The 21,143-nt window shown below is 44.8% G+C and overlaps 1 protein-coding gene across 3 annotated transcripts in view; it reads right to left on the bottom strand.

The window, feature by feature from the left end:
* mab21l3 (mab-21-like 3) overlaps positions 1-19,595 on the bottom strand; it is a 41,139-nt gene extending 21,544 nt beyond the window's left edge. Inside the window, exons 1-3 of one of the 3 annotated variants that reach the window (XM_055644677.1) lie at positions 19,430-19,594; positions 17,150-17,297; positions 8,384-8,524 (exon numbers count right to left, since the gene is read on the bottom strand). In XM_055644677.1, coding sequence (XP_055500652.1) covers positions 8,384-8,524; positions 17,150-17,197 — 189 coding nt within the window. In that variant the 5' untranslated portion in view covers positions 17,198-17,297; positions 19,430-19,594. Of the gene's footprint in view, positions 1-8,383; positions 8,525-17,149; positions 17,298-19,429 lie in introns of all 3 variants that reach the window. The other 2 variants (XM_055644676.1, XM_055644678.1) reach the window with 2 other exon arrangements.
* Between the last annotated feature and the right edge of the window lie 1,548 nt (positions 19,596-21,143).

Raw genomic sequence — 21,143 nt, 5'->3', positions numbered from 1 at the left:
GGGAGAATATTCTGAGGGATAGGAGATACAGGCATTTGGATGGGCAAGGGCTGATTAGGGACAGTCACATGGTTTTCTATGTGGGAAGTCGTGTCTCACAAATCTGATTGAGTTTTTTGATGAGGGCAGTGCTGTAGATGTTGTATACATGGACTTTAGTAGGTGTTCAACAAGGTGCCGCATGGTAGGCTGCTCTAGAAAGTTAGATCTCATGGGATCCAAGGAGAGATAACTGAATGGATAGCAAATTGGCTCCATGGAAGGAAGCAGAGGGTGATGGTGGAGGGTTGCTTCTCAGACTGGTGTGCCTCAGGGTTCAGTGCTGGGCCCGTTACTGTTTGTCATCTACATCAATAATTTGGATGAGAACATACAGGGCAAGATTAGCAAGTTTGCTGATGATACAAAAGTTAGTGGTTTTGCAGATAGTGAAGATGGTTGTGAACGATTGCAGCAGGATCTGGATCGATTGGCCAGGTGAGCGGAGGAAATGTTGATGGAATTTAATACAGAGAAGTGTAAGATGTTGCATTTTGGGACGTCGAACAAGGTCAGGACCTACACAGTCAATGGTAGGCCTTTGGGTAGTGTTGTAGAGCAGAGGGATCTAAGAGTAGAAGTGCATGGTTCCTTGAAGGTCGAGTCGCAGGTAGATAAGGTGGTCAAAAAGGCTTTTGGCACTTTAGCCTTCATCAGTCAGAGTATGAGTATAGAAGTTGGGAGGTCATGTTGCAGTTGTTTAAGATGTTGGTGAGACCGCATTTAGAATATTGTGTTCAGTGCTGGGCACCATGATATTGGAAAGATATTGTCAAGCTTGAAAGGGTTCAGAAAAGATTTACGAGGATGTTGCCAGGACTAGAGGGGTGTGAGCTATAGGGAGAGATTGAGTAGGCTGGGTCTCTATTCCATTGAGCGTAGGAGGATGAGGGGAGATCTTATAGAGGTATACAAAATCATGAGAGGAATAGATCGGGTAGATGCACAGAGTCTTTTGCCCAGAGTAGGGGAATCGAGGATCAGAGGACATAGGTTCAAGGTGAAGAGGATATAATAGGAATCCGAGGGGTAACGTTTTCACACAAAGGGTGGTGGGTGTATGGAACAAGCTGCCAGAGGAAGTAGTTGAGGCTGGGACTATCCCATTGTTTAAGAAACAGTTGGACAGGTACATGGATAGGACAGGTTTGGAGGGTTATGGACCAAGCGCAGGCAAGTGGGACTAGGGTAGCTGGGCCATTGTTGGCCGGTGTGGGCGAGTAGGGACAAAGGGCCTGTTTCCACACTGTATCACTCTATGACTCTGTCAGATTTTAAACTATTGTGCTAGAATAATCACAAGCCAACTGTATAAAATAACAAACATTCCAATTGATGAAAAATAATTACATAAAGAGAACATTTTGAAATACCAAGCTATTATTTCCACATCAACTCAGACATCAAACAGACTTGAACTGTGCTCAACACTCAGATATTAGAGACACAGACGCTGAAATCATACATAAAACACAAAGTGCTCAAGTAACTCAATGGATCATGAATGGAATGGGTAGGCAACGTTTGGTTGGGTCAGGACCCTTCTTCAGACAGATATCTTCTTCCAATAGATACTAGGTAGACATTAATGGGACCAAAAAACAACTTCATTTCTTCATTGTTGTTTCCAGTAGTGGGCCAGTCCAGGACCAGAGGCCCAACCACAGAATAAAAGGACATGTCTTGAAAATGGAGATGAGAAGGAATTTGGGTGGCAAATCTGTGGAATTCACTGTCATAGACAGCAGTGGAGGCCATGTAATTAGATATTTTTTAAGCAGAGATTGATAGGTTCTTGATTAGTAAGGGTGTCAAAGGTTACAAGGAGAAGGCAGGAGAATTGGGGTTGAGTGGGGGAAAATACAGTGCCCTCCATAATGTTTGGGACAAAGACCCATCATTTATTTATTTGCCTCAGTACTCCACAATTTGAGATTTGTAATAGAAAAATTCACATGTGGTTAAAGTGCACATTGTCAGATTTTATTAAAGGCCACTTTCATACATTTTGGTTTCACCATGTAGAAATTACAGCTGTGTTTATACATGGTCCCCCCATTTCAGGGCACCATAATGTTTGGGACACATGGCTTCACAGGTGTTGTAATTGCTCAGGTGTGTTTAATTGTCTCCTTCATGCAGGTACAAGAGAGCTCTCAGCACCTAGTCTTTACTCCAGTCTTTCCATCACCTTTGGAAGATTTTACTGGGGACCAAAGATGTGCCAATGAAAGTCAAAGAAGCTATTATGAGACTGAGGAACAAGAATAAAACCGTAGGCTTACCAAAATCAACTGTTTGGAACATCAATAAGAGAGCACTGGTGAGCTTACCAATCACAAAGGAACTGGCAGGCCAAGTACAGCTGCACAGCGAATTCTCTCTATAATAAAGAAAAATCCCCAAACACTCTTCAGGAGTCAGGTGTGGATTTGTCAATGACCACTGTCCGCAGAAGCCTTCATGTACAGAAATACAGAGGCTACACTGCAAGATGCAAACCACTGGTTAGCCACAAAAATAGGTGGCCAAGTTACAGTTTGCCAAGAAGTACTTAAGAGCAACCACAGTTCTGGAAAAAGGTCTTGTGGACAGATGAGATGAAGATTAACATATCAGAGTGATGGCAAGAGCAAAGTATGGAGAAGGAACTGCCCAAGATCCAAAGCATACCACCTCATCTGTGAAACACGGTGGTGGGGGTGTTATGGCCTGGGCATGTATGGCTGCTGAAGGTACTGGCTCACTTACCTTCATTGATAATACAACTGCTGATGTAGTAGCATAATTAATTCTGAAGTGTATAGACACATCCTATGTGCTCGAGTCCAAACAAATGCCTCCATCTCATTGGCCGGCGGTTCATTCTAGAGCAAGACAATGTTCCCAAACATACCGCTAAAGCAGCAAAGGAGCTAAAAACTGGTCAATTCTTGAGTGGCCAAGTCAATCACCCGATCTGAACCCAATTGAGCACGCTTTTTATATGCTGAAGAGAAAACTGAAGAGAACTAGTCCCCAAAACAAGCATAAGCTAAAGATGGCTGCAATACAGGCCTGGCAAAGCATCACCAGAGAAGACGCCCAGCAACTGGTGATGTCCATGAATCGCAGACTTCAAGCAGTCATTGCAATGCAAAGGATATGCAACAAAATACTAAACATGACTACTTTCATTTACATGACATTGCTGTGTCCCAAACATTATGGTACTCTGAAATGGGGGAACTATGTATAAACACTGCTGTCATTTCTACATGGTGAAACCAAAATGTATAAAAATGGCCTTGTGCACTTTAACCACATGTGATTTTTTTCTATTACAAATCTCAAATTGTGGAGTACAGAGGCAAATAATTAAATGATGGGTCTTTGTCCCAAGCATTATGGAGGGCACTGTGGATGAGCTACGATGGGCTGAATGGCCTAATTCTGCTCCTAAGTCTTTTGGTCCTATTCTGTTCCTAGCAGCTCAATGCTGGTCAAAATAAAAATCACGTGACTCTGGAAGGAATAGGAAATAACAATGTTCCAAGTTATTTTTCAATTGTCATGCCAATTTAAATTAAATTGTAGCAATTTTCATCACATGTGCTTTCAGCATCATTCTCATGGCTCTGGGAGTTCAAATGAATTCAGAAAAAAACCCACAGAAAAAGGAATGATTTGCCCTTGGTTGAGACCATAAATAACTGAACTATATCGAGCTAGTATTTAGGACTTCAAAGTTTCCTTAAATAACGAACTCCATTCCTTGACATTTACCTCTCCTCTTCAAAAACCGAGTAATGCCTTTGGCTCCATTGTGCTGTAATTCCTCCATTGCATGCTTCGTATCTTTCGCAAAAACGCTCCAGAAAAAAAATGTTTTTGTATCAGATTCCTAGCTCTTACTTGAACCCCCTTTGAATCTTGTGTCCCTGCTGATCTTACAAATAGCTGGAGATTGTGAGGAACTAGAGAGAGTTTTGCCACAAGGATGGAATATCACCAACACCATGTCTCAACTCTTTACTCTACCACGAATGGACCAGTAATACTGAAGGGAGATAGTATTGCATCAGGTAGAAACAAGGAACTGCAGATGCTAGTCAATACACAAAGTGCTGGTGTAACTCCGCAGGTCAGGCAGCATCACTGGAAAACATGGGTAGGTGACGTTTCGGGTTGAGACCATTCTTGGCAACATATAGAATGGAATTCCTTAATGGGATAAGTCTAAGACCAGGGAACGGAAGCACATATAAGTCTCCCCCTCTCTCTGAATACTAGTGAGAGAATAAAATGCTGTTAAGGTATTGCTGTAGTTTTTTCAATGTGGTGAAGTAAAAGTTGCTTATTGCAGAACATAGCAACACGATCGAACCTATTGTTATGCAGCACAGCAGCATGGTGGAGCAGCGGTAGAGTCGCGTCATTACAGCACCAGAGACCCAAGTTCAATCCCGACTACAGGTGCTGTTTGTACGGAGTTTGTATGTTCTCCTTGTGACCGCGTGGGTTTTCTTCGAAAGCTCTGGTTTCCTCCCACACTCCAAAGACGTACAGGTTCATAGGTAAATTGGCTTTGGTAACTTTGTAAATTGTCCCTTGTGTGCAAGATAGTGCTCGTGTACGGGGCAAACTGGTCGTCGTGGATTAAGTGGGCTGACGGGCCTGTTTCTGCGTTGTAACTCTAAATGTAAAGTCTAACTAGCAACACAATATAACCTAATAGGTTATAAATATGTTATATATATTGAACCTATTTAATATATAATAGGTTAATGTTATATAACCTTTGATATTAATTTTAAGTATATATAAACCTTTTAAGGTTATAACCTGTTTCTGGTTATCTTTTCAACAGGTTTAATGTAGTTAAAATAGGCTTCTCAGCTAAAATGGAGTCCTCTGCTAACAGAATTCATCGAATAAGGTGGCTCGCTTAGAAAAATAATTAGTGCTGAGAAAAATAATCTTGCTTACTTTGGAAGAATAAATCCTGAGGTTTCAGAAAATGCAGCCTCAAGGCCAAAGGGAAGTAGACGAGACAAACTTTCCTTCCCAGAGACATTGGGATTAGCTCAAGTAAATAATTCCTGTTCCCATACCTAGTCTAAGAAAACATTGTTGACTGTTGTGTACATATTAGCGAGGTAGTGCAGGCTTATTCAGTATAAGTACATACTGCAAATGAGCTCACTGGACTTCACCTCAAACTGGGATCTGGAAGGGTGCCAGAACCCACAAATTCTCTCAGCAAGGCCGCTGTCTAAGGAATGTTTTGACTAGTTCACTATTGCCAGACAGAAGTGTGGTTTTGCTTTTTTCAGTGGTAAACTAGCTAAGCAGAAAGATCCAAGCCACTGTACATAGAACGGTACAGCAGAGGAACAGGCCCATCAGCAATGCCTGTGCCAAACATGATGCCAAGTTAAGCTAATCTCCTCTGATTAGTTGTTTAAGAAGGAACTGCAGATGCCGAAAAATCAAAGGTACACAAAAATGCTGCAGAAACACAGCGGGTGCAGCAGCATCTATGGAGCGAAGGAATTCCTTCGCTCCATAGATGCTGCTGCACCCGCTGAGTTCCTCCAGCATTTTTGTGTTCCTCTGATTAGTTTATGCACATGATCCTGCACATCCACGTGCCGATCAAAAAGCCTCTTAAACGCCATTACCACCCCTGACAGCGCATTCCAAGCACCCACCACCCCCTGTGTAAAAACTAAAAACATCTCCTTTGAACTTTGCCCAACCTTGTTCAACATGTAGGTTTTTGCGAACGTCTTGCAAATTCCTACACATTTATGGTACAGGGAGAAAAAATGGTGCAATAAACATATTGCCTGCCATTTTCAGATATCAATTCTTACAAAACCACAACTTCAGGGCTGCAACTTAATGACGGGAGAGACAGAGAAAGTTTACCTGCATTCGCAACAAATGTCAGCAAGATTGGACTGAAAGCAGTGCAAAGAGATAATTAAAAACAGACATTTGCACCCAAATCTATCCCATTCTAACTCCCAAAGAGTTCCAACACCTTATTTCAGGCCCAACAAGTGACGCAAAGGAAGAAGGTAACAGAAGTAGAAATGTCAACTTCACTCCAATAAAGGAGTTATGACCAGGTCAATGTAGAAGTCAATAATAATTTGCTGAAAACCTCTTGGTTCTAACAACTTGTTTATACAGGCCCACCACCGACTTTCCACCAGCCTTAGTTTCAGAGAGAGAGAGAGAGAGAGAGAGAGAGAGAGAGAGGGGGTGGGGTCGCAAGGTTTTTTACAAAGGATTTGCGAGCGTCGTGACTGGCAGCGCAGCGCGTTGGGTTTACAGCGGGAGGGAGGGGCGTGACATTATTCGCTGCACTGGGTTTCCCAGAGGGAGTAATGGCCGCGAGGGCCACCTTCTCATTGCGTGCCCCGTGCGACGATAACGGTCGCCGCCGCCGTCATGTTCTACCATCGGGCGAGGGAGACGGAGAGGCCTCTGGTGGCCGGCTGTAACCTGCTGTGACCTCCGGTGACCTCCGGATCTGCAGAACGCTCGCTCTTTCTGCGCATTTTGAAGAACGGGTGGGGGGGGTTGGAGTGGGCGGGCGGGCGTGGGAGTCCAGCTGCGGGAAGCGCGTGGCGCGAGCGTACTTGGGCGGGGTGCGGGGAGGGGCGTGACTTCGCAAAAGAAACCAGGTGTCCTCGGGATCTGAAGAACCTGCTCGTTCTTTCCGCACCTTTTATTGAACGGGGGGGGGGGGGGGGGGGGGACTTAACTCGTGCAAAACAGCAGATGTTTAATCCAGGGCTGAGCCGGGCCGGGGGGGGGAGGGACATGGAGAGGGTCATGGAGAGGGACTCAGACACAGAGAAACAATAAAATTCAATGCTATGAATAAAAGAAATAAACAATGCTTTAGTCCACAGCGGGGGGGCGGGGCCAGGAGGAAGACTGGCCTCGATAGGTGGGCATGTGGGCATTGTGACGTCAGCAGCTAGCAAGCGGCGATTATTTATTTTAAAGTGAGTTTTGTGAACAATTTTATACAAAATTTGGGGAAATAATTGACCAAATTTAGAGATTTCTGAACTCATAAGGTAAATCCCTACCGAAATATGTAAAAAGGAGGGGGAGGGAAGATGAGGAGGAGGGGAGAGGAGGAAGGGAGCAGACAGCGGGGCGCGCGTCAACCATAGGACTGCGTGTTCAAGGGCTTCAATCCAGAGCCAGGAGGGTGGGGGAGGGATCGACACAGCGGAGGGCTTGTACCCGAACGCTCCCACTGGCGGCTTCAGGCTGCAGGCTTCAAGCTCCCGGTTCCAGGTTTCAGGCTCCAGGGAGTGGTCGGCAGCGGCCGGGCTTGCGAGCGGCGGGCAGGAGAGAGAGAGGGGGGAGAGAGAGGGGAGGGGGGAGGGGGTAGAGAGAGGGGAGGGGGTGGACTTGAACTCAGCGAGCGGGGCGGACGGCGACCAAATGACTCGCAGCGTGAGCAAGAAGAGTGTGGTTTTTTCAAAGGTCTTGCAAGCGGTGCAGCCGGGCGACGTGACTCGCAGCGCGTGAACATAACGTGCAGCCATTGTGACATCATCACGTCATCAGCCAAAGCCAGCGGTTTTCAATTGCTAAGATTTGAAATTTGTGAACATTTTCATAAATAACTCGAGAAATAATGGTTGAAATATTCAGATAAGGCGATTTTTGACCATGGCGTAAATCTCTATCGGAATATAAAATTTCACCATTAACGCATCGTCTTTTCGAGCAGTATGATTATACACACATACACAAGCCATACACACCTACACAGGCTTTCTATGTTTCTATGTTTACACATCCAAGATCAGAGTTTTATAAGTATATAGATAGATTTCTGCTCACTCAGTAAATGTACACAGAGACTGTTCACTGATTAGTTTTGTTTAGTTTGGAGATAATAGCATGGATATTTGCCACACATTGTTTCTAGGTTTCGCGCAGTTCAGTTGGGATATACAGCATGGAAACAGGCCCTTCGGCCCACTGAGTCCACACAGGACTTCACCCGTTCACACAAGTTCTAATTTATCCCACCTTCTCATCCGCTCCCTACACATTAGGTGGCAATTTACTCAGATCAATTAACTTACAAACCCGCACGTGTTTGAGATGTGTGTGGAAACCGAAGGAAACCCACGCAGTCACAGGGAGAACGTGCAAAGTCCAGACACACAGACAGCACCCGAGATCTCTGGCGGTGTGAGGCAGCGGCTCTACCAGCTGCACCGTTTTACTGGTATTCAACGTTCTTGTTCCAATTATAATACTATATGAAGCTTTTAATTTCACAGATAGCAGAGCCAACCATAAAACTAGCGGGATTTACCTTGGTGTTGTCATTATTAATCCCCGAGTGGGAAATAGGCTGGAAACGGCTGTCCTCTCCACTGATCACCAAAGTCAATTCCTGAACGATGTTGTAAACTTCTTCCTCGATCTTTGAAACCTTTCGGCGACGCATGTCCACCTGTCATGGAAAGACGTGAGATGATTCTAACTCCCCCCCGAACTCACGAACACGTCCTGAATCAAAATATATCGGTGGACATGGAGATATTACTTGTGTTTAAAACATTTTCTTATCTTTATTCATAATTTATCTGTAAAAATATATTTAATCTGAGGCAGGCAGCGACTGTATCCATGTGATGTGGGCTGATGCTTTACCTACAGGTGGTGTGAATGTACCGTTAAGGCAAAGATTCATCTCCGAGGAAAACTGAGTAGAGGATTGGACCTGTGAAATGAGCCGCCAATCTGATACAAGACATTTAACTGCAAAAAGCCTGCCCTTCAGTATTGGATAGATTGAGCGGAGGGTCTGTGCTGTTCCAAGTTTGCGGTGCGCTTCCCCCGGCCATCTCGCCCAGTGCACGTTGACCAGCACAGTTCGCCAGCCTTTGTTAGCAGAGGTGTTACCCGAAACCCAAATGTTTTGTAGAGGTTCTGCGTTAGGATCCGGCACACAGCGAGCTAGCGATTAGATCAGCCCAGGTTGCCGAGTGGACGAAGGACGGATTTTAATGGGTCACTATTAAACTGTTCCGTCTGTGCAGCATCACCAGCTCTCTCTCCCAGATCCCCCACCCCAACTGTCGACAAAGTCTGACTGACAAAATGCTCCCACTCATATTACGGGTTGGCTCCGCGTTTGTCCACTCGCTGGGGTGGGAGGCACCACCTTCAAGGAGAGCAAGAACAGGTCCCGTCAGCTGGGGAGCTGCGACCCACTCCTGAGTGAAGCCTCTAGTTTGGCTGCGATTCAAATGGTGCAAATTCTCATAATTATCACCGCCCGGTCACCCGGACCCGGCTCCCAACTGTGTCCCCTGACAGACTGGAACCAACCTCAGAGGTTAAAACAACAGCATCTTTATTTAATTCAACCCACCTCGAAAGTTTAACCGGCCTGTTCAAATCCAATTTGAACTTTCCAACCTATCCCCACACAGCACATTCTCTTCGTTTCCTTCAATCCAGGAAGGTTGTTTAGATAGGAATGTAAGGACCGTCTCAAATTGGTTGACCACACAACTTTTAATTTGTGTAAATCAATATTGATTTTGAATGGCTGTGACTCAGGCTAATGCCAGGGATTTGAAAATTGATAGGTTGGATCCAGACATTCTTGCGTTAAGGCAATAATTTAAATAGATACAATTGTGGATTTGTGCAGCCTGCAGTACGCTGTGGCCTACCACTGACATATTTGACGGATACATTTATTTATAAATCTCATTGAAATGAATACGCAGGTCCGTATACACACAGTAGCTCAGCTGGCGAGAGTGTTTATCCCGAATGACCCATGACCTGGGCATGTGCAGTTGTTATACCGAACTCGCTTATAGGCCTTTAAGAAAATGTCAGGACTCTACATTTTTAAGGATTTTGAAACTTGAAGTATACAAGGTGGCGTTAGAAATGTGGCGACTCATGTGTACTTCAGTGTAATCTACTATTTACTTTAAACTTTAGGGATACAGTGTGGAAACAGGCCCTTTCGACCCACCGAGACAGCGTTGACCAGCGATCACCCCAACACTAGCACTATCCTACACACTATGGACAATTTACACTATTTAATGAAGCCAATTAACTTACAAACCAGCATGTTTTTGGAGTGTAGGAAGAAACTGGAGCACCTGGAGAAAACCCATGCAGTCACACGGAGAATGTACAAACTTCGTACATAGAGCAGCCATAGTCGGGATCTAACATAGTAGTAGAATTGCTGCCTGTGAAACAGCAACTCTATCACTGTGCCGCTCCAAGACTCTAACTTTAGGGCTAAGGGAATCAAGGGATATGGGGAAAAATCGAAATGGGGTACGGATTTTGGATGATCAGCCATGATCATATTGAATGGCACTGCTGGCGCGAAGGGCGGAATGGCCTACATCTGCACCTATTTTCTATGTAAAAGCTTGATATTGGGCCAAGGAGATGTGTAATCTATATTACTAAAAGTCTGATCTTGACCACTTCCTGTTGTTCTGTATATTGATTTTAGAAAAAATGCTGCCACTTACGGCTGTGATTTTTGGCCATCTTACTCAGAGTCCCCCTACGTTGCGCAGGACAAGAGGATTTTTCCCATCGATGAAAAATAAAAAAGTTATTAGTGTTTACAAAATGTTAACATTCTCTCTCCTGAAGGCCACGCCCCTTCCGGAGGGACTATAAAACCCAAAAGTGTTGAGTGCGTCAGTCAGTGGTGCAAGATGGGGGAAGCGAGAGGGTCACATCTCAGTCTGTGCTGTGAATAACGCTGAACACATGTCTACTAAACTGTGAGTATGATTTTACTGACTTTGAGTGCCCTTAATGTGGTTTGAAAATGAAAATGTGGTTGATTTGAAAAAAGCACAGCAAATGGTTGGTGGTGGTTGGTTTGAACTGAAGCACGATTAAAAGTCTAAACTTGACAACTTCCTGTTTGCACTGTATATTGATTTTAGATAAAACGCTACCACTTACGGCTGTGATTTTTGGCCATCTTACTCAGTCCCCTCTGCTCATCAGGTGCAAAGGATTCTTCCCATCAATGAAAAATAAAAGTGTTATTAGTGTTTAAAAAATGTTGAGAATTTCTCCCCTGTCAATCACGCCATGAAGGCCACGCCCTTTCTGGTGGGAGGGGGAGGGAATTATAAAACCCAGAAGTGTGGGTGTGGCTGTCTCTGCAAGATGGGGGAGGGAGAGGTCACGACTGTCTGAGCTGTGAATCAACTGAACACACTGAATGTCTACTGAACTGTGAGTGTGGTGTTTTTATGGTGTTTTGTGTGGTTTTATGGTGGTTTCACCCTGCTTGAAATGGTATGAAACTGCATTTGAACGTGGTGGCCTTGCACCCTGCATGAAATGGTATGAAACTGCACTTGAATTTGGTGGCCTTGCACCCTGCTTGAAATGGTATGAAACTGCACTTGAATTTGGTGGACTTGCACCCTGCTTGAAGTGGTATAAAACTGCACTTGAATTTGGCGGCCTTGCACACTGCTTGATGTGGTCAGAAACTACACTTGAATTAGGTGGCCTTGCACCCTGCTTGGTATGAAACTGCACTTGAATTTCGTTGTCCTGCACACTGCTTGAAGTGGTATGAAACTGCACTTGAATTTGGTGGCCTTGCACCCTGCTTGAAGTGGTAGGAAACTGCACTTGAATTTGGTGGCCTTGCACCTTGCTTGAAATGGAATTTCAAGGCATAGCCGTGAGTCAACTGCCAGCCCACCAGCCGTGAGTGAGCTGCCAGCACATCAGGCTTGAGTGACTGAGCTGCCACCCCAAGAATCCATTTGGCCAACAATGTCTATACTAGCCCTCCGGAAACCAGTCCCTTCAGCCCAGAACACCCATACTAGCGCTCCACAAAGCGCCCCCACCCCACCGGCCACCAATATTGGAATTGGTGGAGAGGTAGAATATTGCGTTGGGGGACCAGCCCTCCCGTGTGAACATGGGATCCAACGGGTCCCACTTAGTCTAGTTTACTATATATCTCACTTTAAGACCTGGTGTCTGGGCGGCACTGGATCAATGAAGTGGGGGTCGCCTGGCCCAGCGTGGTGCTGCTGGCTACTTCCACCGCCGCTCCGTGCACCTGCCGCAAGCTGCGCTCAATCCGCTCGCTCACCCAGCTACTGTAGGGCCTCCCCCGGCCATCTCCGTCAACACCACCACCCGTGACCACCGCAAACACACTGTCCATCACCTCCAGCATCCTCCTCTCAGCTTCCGTGCACCAAGGTCTCAGTGTCCTGCTTCCCCTGCCAATCACGGAACTGAAGAAGAGTCCCATTCCAAAACGTTGTCTGTCTGTTGCCCTTCACAGATGCTGCCTGAGCAGCTGAATTCTCCAGCACTTTGTGCCTTACTTGAGTTTAAGTGAAGCTTGCTAATACAGGGACCACTGCATTTATAGGGAGCATAGGAAGGGGGCAGCAGTGCGTTTGAAAGGACTTTGTTTAAGCATTTGTTGGAAAAGAGATTGGAACCGGTCAAGAAGGATCTCGACCCGAAATGTTACCTATTCCTTTCTCTCCAAAGATGCTGCCTGACCGTTGAGTTACCCCAGCACGTTGTATCTTGTTTTTTAGTTTTAAAAAAGCATCTGCAGTTCTTTGTGTCTCTATGAATTTTTTACATGTTACATATCACTAACTGACTGGCATCTTTGAGGGTGATCATATGACTGCTGCCTTTAAAGGAGCTCTATATCCACATGCAAAATACCGATCAAAATATTTTTTTAAATCGATCTCCTTCGTGTTTGAAAAGTATATTTTTTCAGTACAAATGATGCTTTATAAAAAATACACGGCACTATTGTAAGGCAGAGACAAACGTACTCACCATCTTGTATGTTTGTACCTGCATGTCTGAGGTTCATTGGGCAGAGCAAGCTCAAAATCAGTTGTCTCGGAGGGGTTTAAATGAGTAACATTTTACACTGTTAATAAGTTACTATGAACAATTTCATTCAACGCAAAAATCTCAATCGTCTCACTCTACGAGTTAAAAGAGCTGTGTCAAAAGTCACAGCTTGTTTATGCATTAACACCAAATGAGATATTGCAAGGCTAATCTGCGACACATAGATTGACAATAAATGTCATAATTCAACCTTTTATTGTTTTTTCACGTTAGTTTAGTTTAGAGACACAGGGCAGAAACAGGCCATTCGGACCAACGAGTCCACACAACAATGATCATCCGTACACTACTTAAATCCTACACATTAGGGACAATCTACCCAGGCCAATTAACCTACAAACTGGAATGTGGAATGTGGTGGGGGAAACCGGAGCACCTGGAGAAAACCCATGCGGTCACAAGGGGAATGTACAAACTTTGTACAGACAGCTCCCGTACTCCGTTTTTAGTTTTAGTTTTAGACATAGAGCGCGGAAACAGGCCCTTCAGCCCACCAAGTCCGTGCCGACCAACAATCACCCGTACATTAGTTCAATCCTACACACTAGGGACAATTTATTGAAGCCAATTAACCTACAAACCTGCACGTCTTTGGAATGTGGGAGGGAATCCGGAGCACCCGGAGAAAACCTAATGCGGTCACGGGGAAGAACGTCCAAAATCCATACAGACAGCTCCCGTAGTCCGGATCAAACCCGGGTCTCCAGCTCTGTAAGGCAGCATCCCTACCGCAGCATCACTGTGCCGCCTCAATTGATTGTCATAAAATATCCCACAGTTTCACTAATACACTGCAGGAAAGGAAATTTGACATCCTTACCCAGTTCAGCCTTTATGTGACAAAGGAACATGTCAAGCTACTCAGCTGAAGAATTGTTTGCGATGGATGTTAAACGCTGACCTTACGAGAAACACGACAATAGGGGATGGAATATCACCCCAGGGGGGCAACGAATGACCAGGGTGTCTTGTTTAAAGACAGGTGTGAACACTACTGAGTATAACACAACTGAAGGCATAGACAATGTATGGAATTTTTCCACAGTTTTTCCCAAAAATCCAAGTTATTAGTACTTGCATTAAATAGTCAAGGTTTTCATGGAGATTTTTCGTGCAGATCACAAATCAATTCATCTCCAGAGATGCTGCCTGACCCCTTGCGTTACTCCAGCACTTTGTGTCCCTCTCTACTTCGAGCTATCTCTGACTCAACCAAATACCCAACATGGACAGTTGCTTGCCTAACATGGACCATAACCTGAAACATCAATGGTTTATCTCTCCACAGATGTAGTTACCCAACTACCATTATTACACCAGATTTCAAGGAACAGTAAATTTCTCCTTTTATCTATTTTTGTCAATAGTGTCTTATAAAGGTGATATCAAATATTCTCTGGAAGTCCATACAAGTAATTTTGTTAGATATCAGATCATTACTTTGGCCACCTATACAAAAAGCCAAGATTAGTCAGGTATGACAGGGCTCAAAATTAACGGTTGCCGTTCAACTCTGAGCTGCCCCCCTCTCTATCTCTCTCTCTGTCACTCTCCGTTTCCGCCCACCATCCGTGTCCGGGCCGCCGGGTCTCCGCTCTCCGCCGCTCCTCATCCACCGGCATGGCCGGTCGCTTTGCACATGCGCTCTGCCATGGCCTGCACATCCTCCCCTGCACAACCATGGCCAGCACATCATCGGCCGCCCTGCACATGCGCACTGCCACGGCAACTGGTTGGCGCTGGGCACTTTCTCCCTCCCTTTGCATGGTGGGATATCTGGATGCCATTGCTGTCCGGTCGCCACCTCGCCGCGACCGCTGAAAACCAACGCAGGATCACTCCCTGGAGCTGGAGTAACTCCCTGGAGTAACTCTTGCTTCTTGGTTTCCTGGTCCTCCAAAAATATTCTAAATGGAATTTAAACTGGAGATGGTGGAGGGTCCACCACCAAACTCCAAACTCTGAACAATAACAGTCTATTGCACGTTATCTGTGTATTTATTGTGTGTATATATATGGTCTATGATATATAGACACACTGAACTTTTATCTCCTGTTCTGTATTATGTTTACATATTCTGTTGTGCTGCAGCAAGCAAGAATTTCATTGTCCTATCTGGGACACATGACAATAAAACCCTCTTGACTCTTGACTTGGACTTAAGCAAAAAAGGGTTCTTGGGGGGGAAAAAAGAGCTACCTTCAATTTAGTTCCGTCTGGTTGGGTAACTATGGTAGGATGAAGACTATTCCATGCTTTAATTCTGTGGGGGAACTCCATGGAGCAGCCAGCATCTCTGGATAGAAGAAATTGGGTGACGGTTTGGGTAGAGATCCTTCTTTAGACTCCATCTGGATTTAGTGTTTTTAGTTTAATTTAAAGATACAGCGTGGAAACAGGGCCTTCGGCCCACCTAGTCTACGCTGACCACCGATCACCCAAATGAATGTGTATAATATATATACCCACACACACAATACAATACAATACCATTTATTGTCATTTGAGCCTCAGTGAGGCTCAAACAAAATACCGTTTCCACAGCCATACAAACAAAGACAATTTCCTACAGACATACACACAATTTAATTCACACAAACATCCATCACAGTGAACCCACTGTGATGGAAGGCAAAGTCTTTTCTCTCCCCTGTTCTCCATGTCTCTCCCGATGTCCAAGTCCCAGGCGGGCACAATTTCCCTCCTGGGATTAAGACAGTTCTATCGTATAGTATTGTGTGTGTAGGAAGGAACTGCAGATGCTGGTTTAAACTGAAGATAGTCACAAAAAGCTGGAGTAACTCAACAGGTCAGACAAAATCTCTAGACAAAAGGAAAATATTACATTTTGGGTTGGGTCTGAAAAAGGTTCCTGCACACCTTTGGAATGTGGAAGGAAACAAGAGCAATATCTGCCTCCACCACCACCCCTGGCAGCAAGTTCCAGGCACACACCGCCCTCTGTGTAAAATAAATTGACCCGTAGCCGGTCTCATTGGTCTGTGTCCTTGCACCAGCCCGCCACTTGGTTATTCCTTAACTCTGCTAGCCAGCATCCTGTCTAAACCTTTCCATTAACAAATCATTTATAATGTCTGCTCCCCTGGTCCTGACATACACCTAATTTTCTCAGCCAAAGCTTGCTGATCTATATTAGTCTCAGCTCTTCAGCTTCCTCAGGGCTTGTTCATGAGCGTCTGAAGAAAGGACATGACCCGAAAAACATCGCCCATTCTTTTTCTCCAGTGATGCTACCTGACCCGCTGAGTTATTTCAGCACTTTGTGTCTATCTTCATCATGCACTTGATCAATCCTTCTATAGCTTCATCCTTCCTCTCTCTCCCTCCTCCTGCTGCAATGTCCAAGTCAGAGAAAGACAGCAGTTGCCCACCTCTGATTCTGTATTTACATCTATTCCCCTCATGATCATATACACCTAAAACAAAAGCAATTCATAGAGTAAATGCTATCATTTAGTTTAAGAGGGCTACAATATAAAAACGGAGATGAAATGCCGATTCTCTATAAGGTGCTAGTCAGGCCGCATTTGGAGTATCGTAAGCAATTTTGGCCACCACATCTGAAGAATGTGCTGGCTCTGGAGAGGGTCCAGAGGAGGTTTACGAGAATGATCCTGGGGGTGATTGGTTTAACATATGATGAGTGTTTGACGGCACTGGGCCTGTACTCGCTGGAGTTTAGAATGAAGGGGGGACCTCATTGAAACATGCCGAATAGTGAAAGGCATGGATAGAGTGGATGTGGAGAGAATGTTTCCACTGGTGGGAATGTCTAGGTCGTTGCCTCAGAATTAAAAGACGTTTCTTTAGGAAGGAGATGAGGAGGGATTTCTTTAGTCAGAGGGTGATGAGTCTGTGGAGACCAAGTCAATGGATATTTTTAAGGCAGAGAATGACAGATCCTTGATAAGTACGGGTGTCAGGGGTTGTGGGGAGAAGGCAGGAGAATGGGGTCAGGAGAGAGAGAGATAGATCAGTCTTGATTGAATGGCGGAGTAGACTTGATGGGCCAAATGGCCTAATTCTGCTCCTATCACTTATGACATGGCTCTTAAAAATCTTTCCCTTTCAACCATGAATATCTGGTGGTGCTTTTTGTGTTGACTTCCCACAGAATTCTCCACCAACCTGATTCTGGAGGTAAAAGGCAAGATCCTCTTCTGTAAGTTCAACCATTTCCGTCAGAGCTCTTCACTCCTGCTGCTCAGTATAGTCGGCCTTTATACTTGTAGTCCATAGCCCATGTCCCAGGTAGCTCCACTCTCACTGAGTGCCCCTTTAGAAATAAAAACCCAAGCTGTTATAGTTTCCTTGGTCTAGTTTGTATACTTCCTTGTTCCAGTATAATTTTTTCCTCTATCATTTAAGCTTATCTGCAAATTTATATTGTATTATACACAATATAAATAGCACCTCAGTGGTGCAGTGGTAGAGTTGCTGCCTTACAGTGCCAGAGAACTGGGTTCGATCCTGACTACAGGTGCTAGATGTACGGAGTTTGTACGTTCCCCCCGTAACCTGCGTGAGTTTTCTCCCACACTCCAAAGACATACAGGTTTGTAGGTTAATTGGCTTGGTATAATTGTAAATTGTTCCTAGTATGTAAAGGATAGTGTTGGAGCCCACGGCCGCGTCCCTGGTGGGAGACCGCTTTTCGGGGTTTCCGCAATGGCGACTTCTCCCGCCCGAGTTGCGGGGTTGAAAAGTACCTGGAGCAGGGCCTTACATCGCCCGGCGCGGCTTTAACGGCCGTGGGACTTGTTAGCGCCCGCTGGGGGCTCCAACACCAAGACCCGGAGCGTGGCCTTGCATCGCCCGGCGCTGCTTTAATGGCCGCGGGACACTTACCATCGCCCGCCGGGGGCTTTGACTCTGACATCGGGAGGAGTGCAGGGGAGAGATAAGACTTTGCCTTCCATCACAGTGAGGAGAAGATTCACTGTGATGGATGTTTTTGTAAATTGAGTTGTGTCTTGGTTTTTTTTCTTGTGTGTATGACTGCAGAAACCAAATTTCGTTTGAACCTCGAGGTTCAAATGATAACAAATAAATTGTATTGTATTGTATTAAGTGTGCGGGGATCGCTGGTCAGCGCAGACTTGGTGGACTGAAGGATCTGTTTCCGCACTGTATCTCTAAACTAAACTAAATGTATTGGTAAGGGTATCAGGGGTTATGGGGAGAAGGCAGGAGAATGGGGCTAAGGGGGATAGATAGATCAGCCATGATTGAATGGCGGAGTAGACTTGATGAGCAGAATGGCCTAATTCTGCTCCTAGAACTTACAAACATCATTCAATTCCTCTCCTATTCACATCCTGGGAGATGCTATAAAAATGCTCCTTAGTTTAGTGTAGGTTGGAGATGCAGCGTGGAATCAGGCCCTTCGGCCCACCTACACACTACGGACAATTTACAGAAACGTATCAACCTACAAACATGCATGTCTTTGGAATGTGGAAGGAAACCGGAGCTTCCGGGAGAAATCCCCCCCCCACGCAAGTCACAGGGAGAACATACAAACGCAGTACAGACAACACCCATAGTCAGGATTGAACTCGGGTTACTAGGGCACTGTAAGGCAGCAACTCAGTTTTTAGTTAAGATTCTTCACTTGGCCTTTCTGTTTTATAACAATTTCACTGTTCGTCCTGTTGTTTCTCCATTGTTATCTCTCCATTCCATTTCACCATACCATGTAATACCCCTCTACTGCTTTCTACCTTTTTAAAGCAGAACATAGAACAGTACATCACGAGAACAGGCCCTTCAGCCCACAATGTCTGTGCCGAACATGATGCCAAGATAACTCTTACCTGCCTGCACATCATCCATATATTCTCCATTTCCTGCATATCCATGTGCATATCTAAAGTCTCTTAGACACCACTATCATATCTGCCTCCACCGACACCACAGCAGCACATTCCAGGCACCCTCCACCCTCTGTGCTAAAAAACTTGCCCCGCACATCTGTATTAAACTTTGCTCATCTCACCTTCAAGCTATGCCCTCTGGTAGTTTATATTTCCAGGGGGAAAGTTTCTGTGTCTACCCTCTCTATGCCTCTCATATGTTTTATATAGTTCACTCAGTAATATAAAGGTCTCCCCTCAGCCGCCAGCATTCCAGAGAAAACAATCCAAGTCTGTCCAACTTTGTAGCTAATACCCCCTAATTCAGCCAGCATTCTGGTAAACCTCCTCTGCACCCTCTCCCAAGTCTGTGCATCCTTCCTGCAATGTCTGATCACGTTAACTTTGATATTCATCATTCCGCTATCATTATAATCCAACTCCACCGTGTAAGGTTATGTTACTGTGATCCCCTGCCCTTCCCTCTATAAATGCAAAGAACTTATCTCTTGGAGTTTAATCTCCCGTGCCGTTGGACAAAATGCAGTCTTACCGTGAATGCTGTGGGTATTTGGAGTTACTCTACCCTCCACCCGAGTATCTTTCACCACCAAAGACTACAACGCATAAAGCCCCGACCACTTTGACTGACAGAACTCTGGCCATCGAGTTCCGCCGGGTCCTAGCGCCCGGCCAATATCAGCAATAAACACGAAGGGTCGCTGCAAGCAATAAACACTTTCCACCCTGGCTGCGGTGCATCGGGATGGGGGGGGGGGGGGGGGGGGGGTATGGGCAGTTAACGGATTAATCCGACGTGCCGTCACTTCTGCAAATCCCCAGGTTCTCAGAATGCCCTTTAAACTCTAAATTCCTGCAGATTAATTTAAAAATAAAGTGGGTTTGATGATCCATATTAAACAGTGTGTGTTTTAACTGCACCGTTTTTCATAATTTTAAACTTCTCCAGGAATTAATTTCTGCACTTGCCTCTTTTGAACAGGGGAAACCGCCCAGCTCGTATTTTGATAACGCACCACTTTATCTCTAGTGCCGGGATCTCAGTGTCAGGAACCGCCCTTCCATGAATTACATACCACCAGGTCAGTCAATAAGATTAATTTCATTCAAATACAGTCACCTGAAAACCTTTTAAAATTTTCATTTTCGGAGGTTTGATCAAGAGTTTCAAAAATTAAGCAAAATTATTTAATCTATGGTAAGGTATAAGTTCTTCCAGTTTCTTGGTCATATTATGATTTTACAAACTTTGGGTTGGCTTATCCATTCATTATAAAATAGCAAATTTTATTTTCTGTATTTATTCAACAAAAAAAAGTATTTATTCGTCAGCAGCCTATTAAAATAATCCTCACTGTATAGTCATTTTGTGTAAACATTTGCAAAAAAAAAGTATATTTCTTAGAGAAGTAGACACAAGAAACTGCAGATGCTGGTGATCAAAAAAAGACACAGAGTGCTGGAGTAATGCAGCGGGTCAGGCAGCATTTCTGGAGAAAGTGGATTGATGACATTTTGGGCCAGTTCTTCAGTAATTTCTTACTTGGAATGTATTTAAAGCTAAGTATATAGAACAGTAGAGCTCAAGAACAGGTCCGTCCATCTGTCCACAATATGCACCAAACATGATAGCAAGCCCATCACTTATCCACCTGCACATAACCCACAAGCCTCCATTCCGTCTATCCAAGTCTTTTAAATGCCACTATTGTACCTGCCTCCACCACCACCCCGGGCAGCGCGTTCCAGGCACTCACCACCCTCAGTGTAAACAAATTCACCCGCACATCTCCTTTAAACTTTGCCCCTATCACCTAAAGCTAAGTGTTTACTTAGAAATGAATGCATTACCGACAAATCAGATTGAAAGAACAAAATATACATTTGAAATGTAAATCTCTACTCAGTGTGCAGAACAGAAGGTAAGCAAACAGAATTCTCCAGCATTCTGATCAGTTCAGTTTAGTTTATTGTCACATACAACAGGTGCAATTAAATTCCTTGTTTGCATGAAGCTAAGATCCACTGTATACCATACTGATGCAATACAATAGATCTTTACTAATTGCAGGAGGGAAATTGATCTACCAACAGTCATGAAACAAAAAATACATGAAATTAAAGTAACGAGTAGCAAGGATTGGGGATGTGCAAAGATTGGGGGGAGGGGGTGGGGGAAGTCAGTCTACCCCACGGCAGAAGGGCGAGGAGTTGTAGTTTGATAGCCACAGGATAAAGGGATTTCC

This window comes from Leucoraja erinacea, chromosome 13 (assembly GCF_028641065.1).
Source record: "Leucoraja erinacea ecotype New England chromosome 13, Leri_hhj_1, whole genome shotgun sequence".
NCBI classification, from domain to species: domain Eukaryota; kingdom Metazoa; phylum Chordata; class Chondrichthyes; order Rajiformes; family Rajidae; genus Leucoraja; species Leucoraja erinaceus.
Note: the sequence above shows the minus strand (reverse complement) of the source record. Positions and strands in the feature narration are given on the sequence as shown.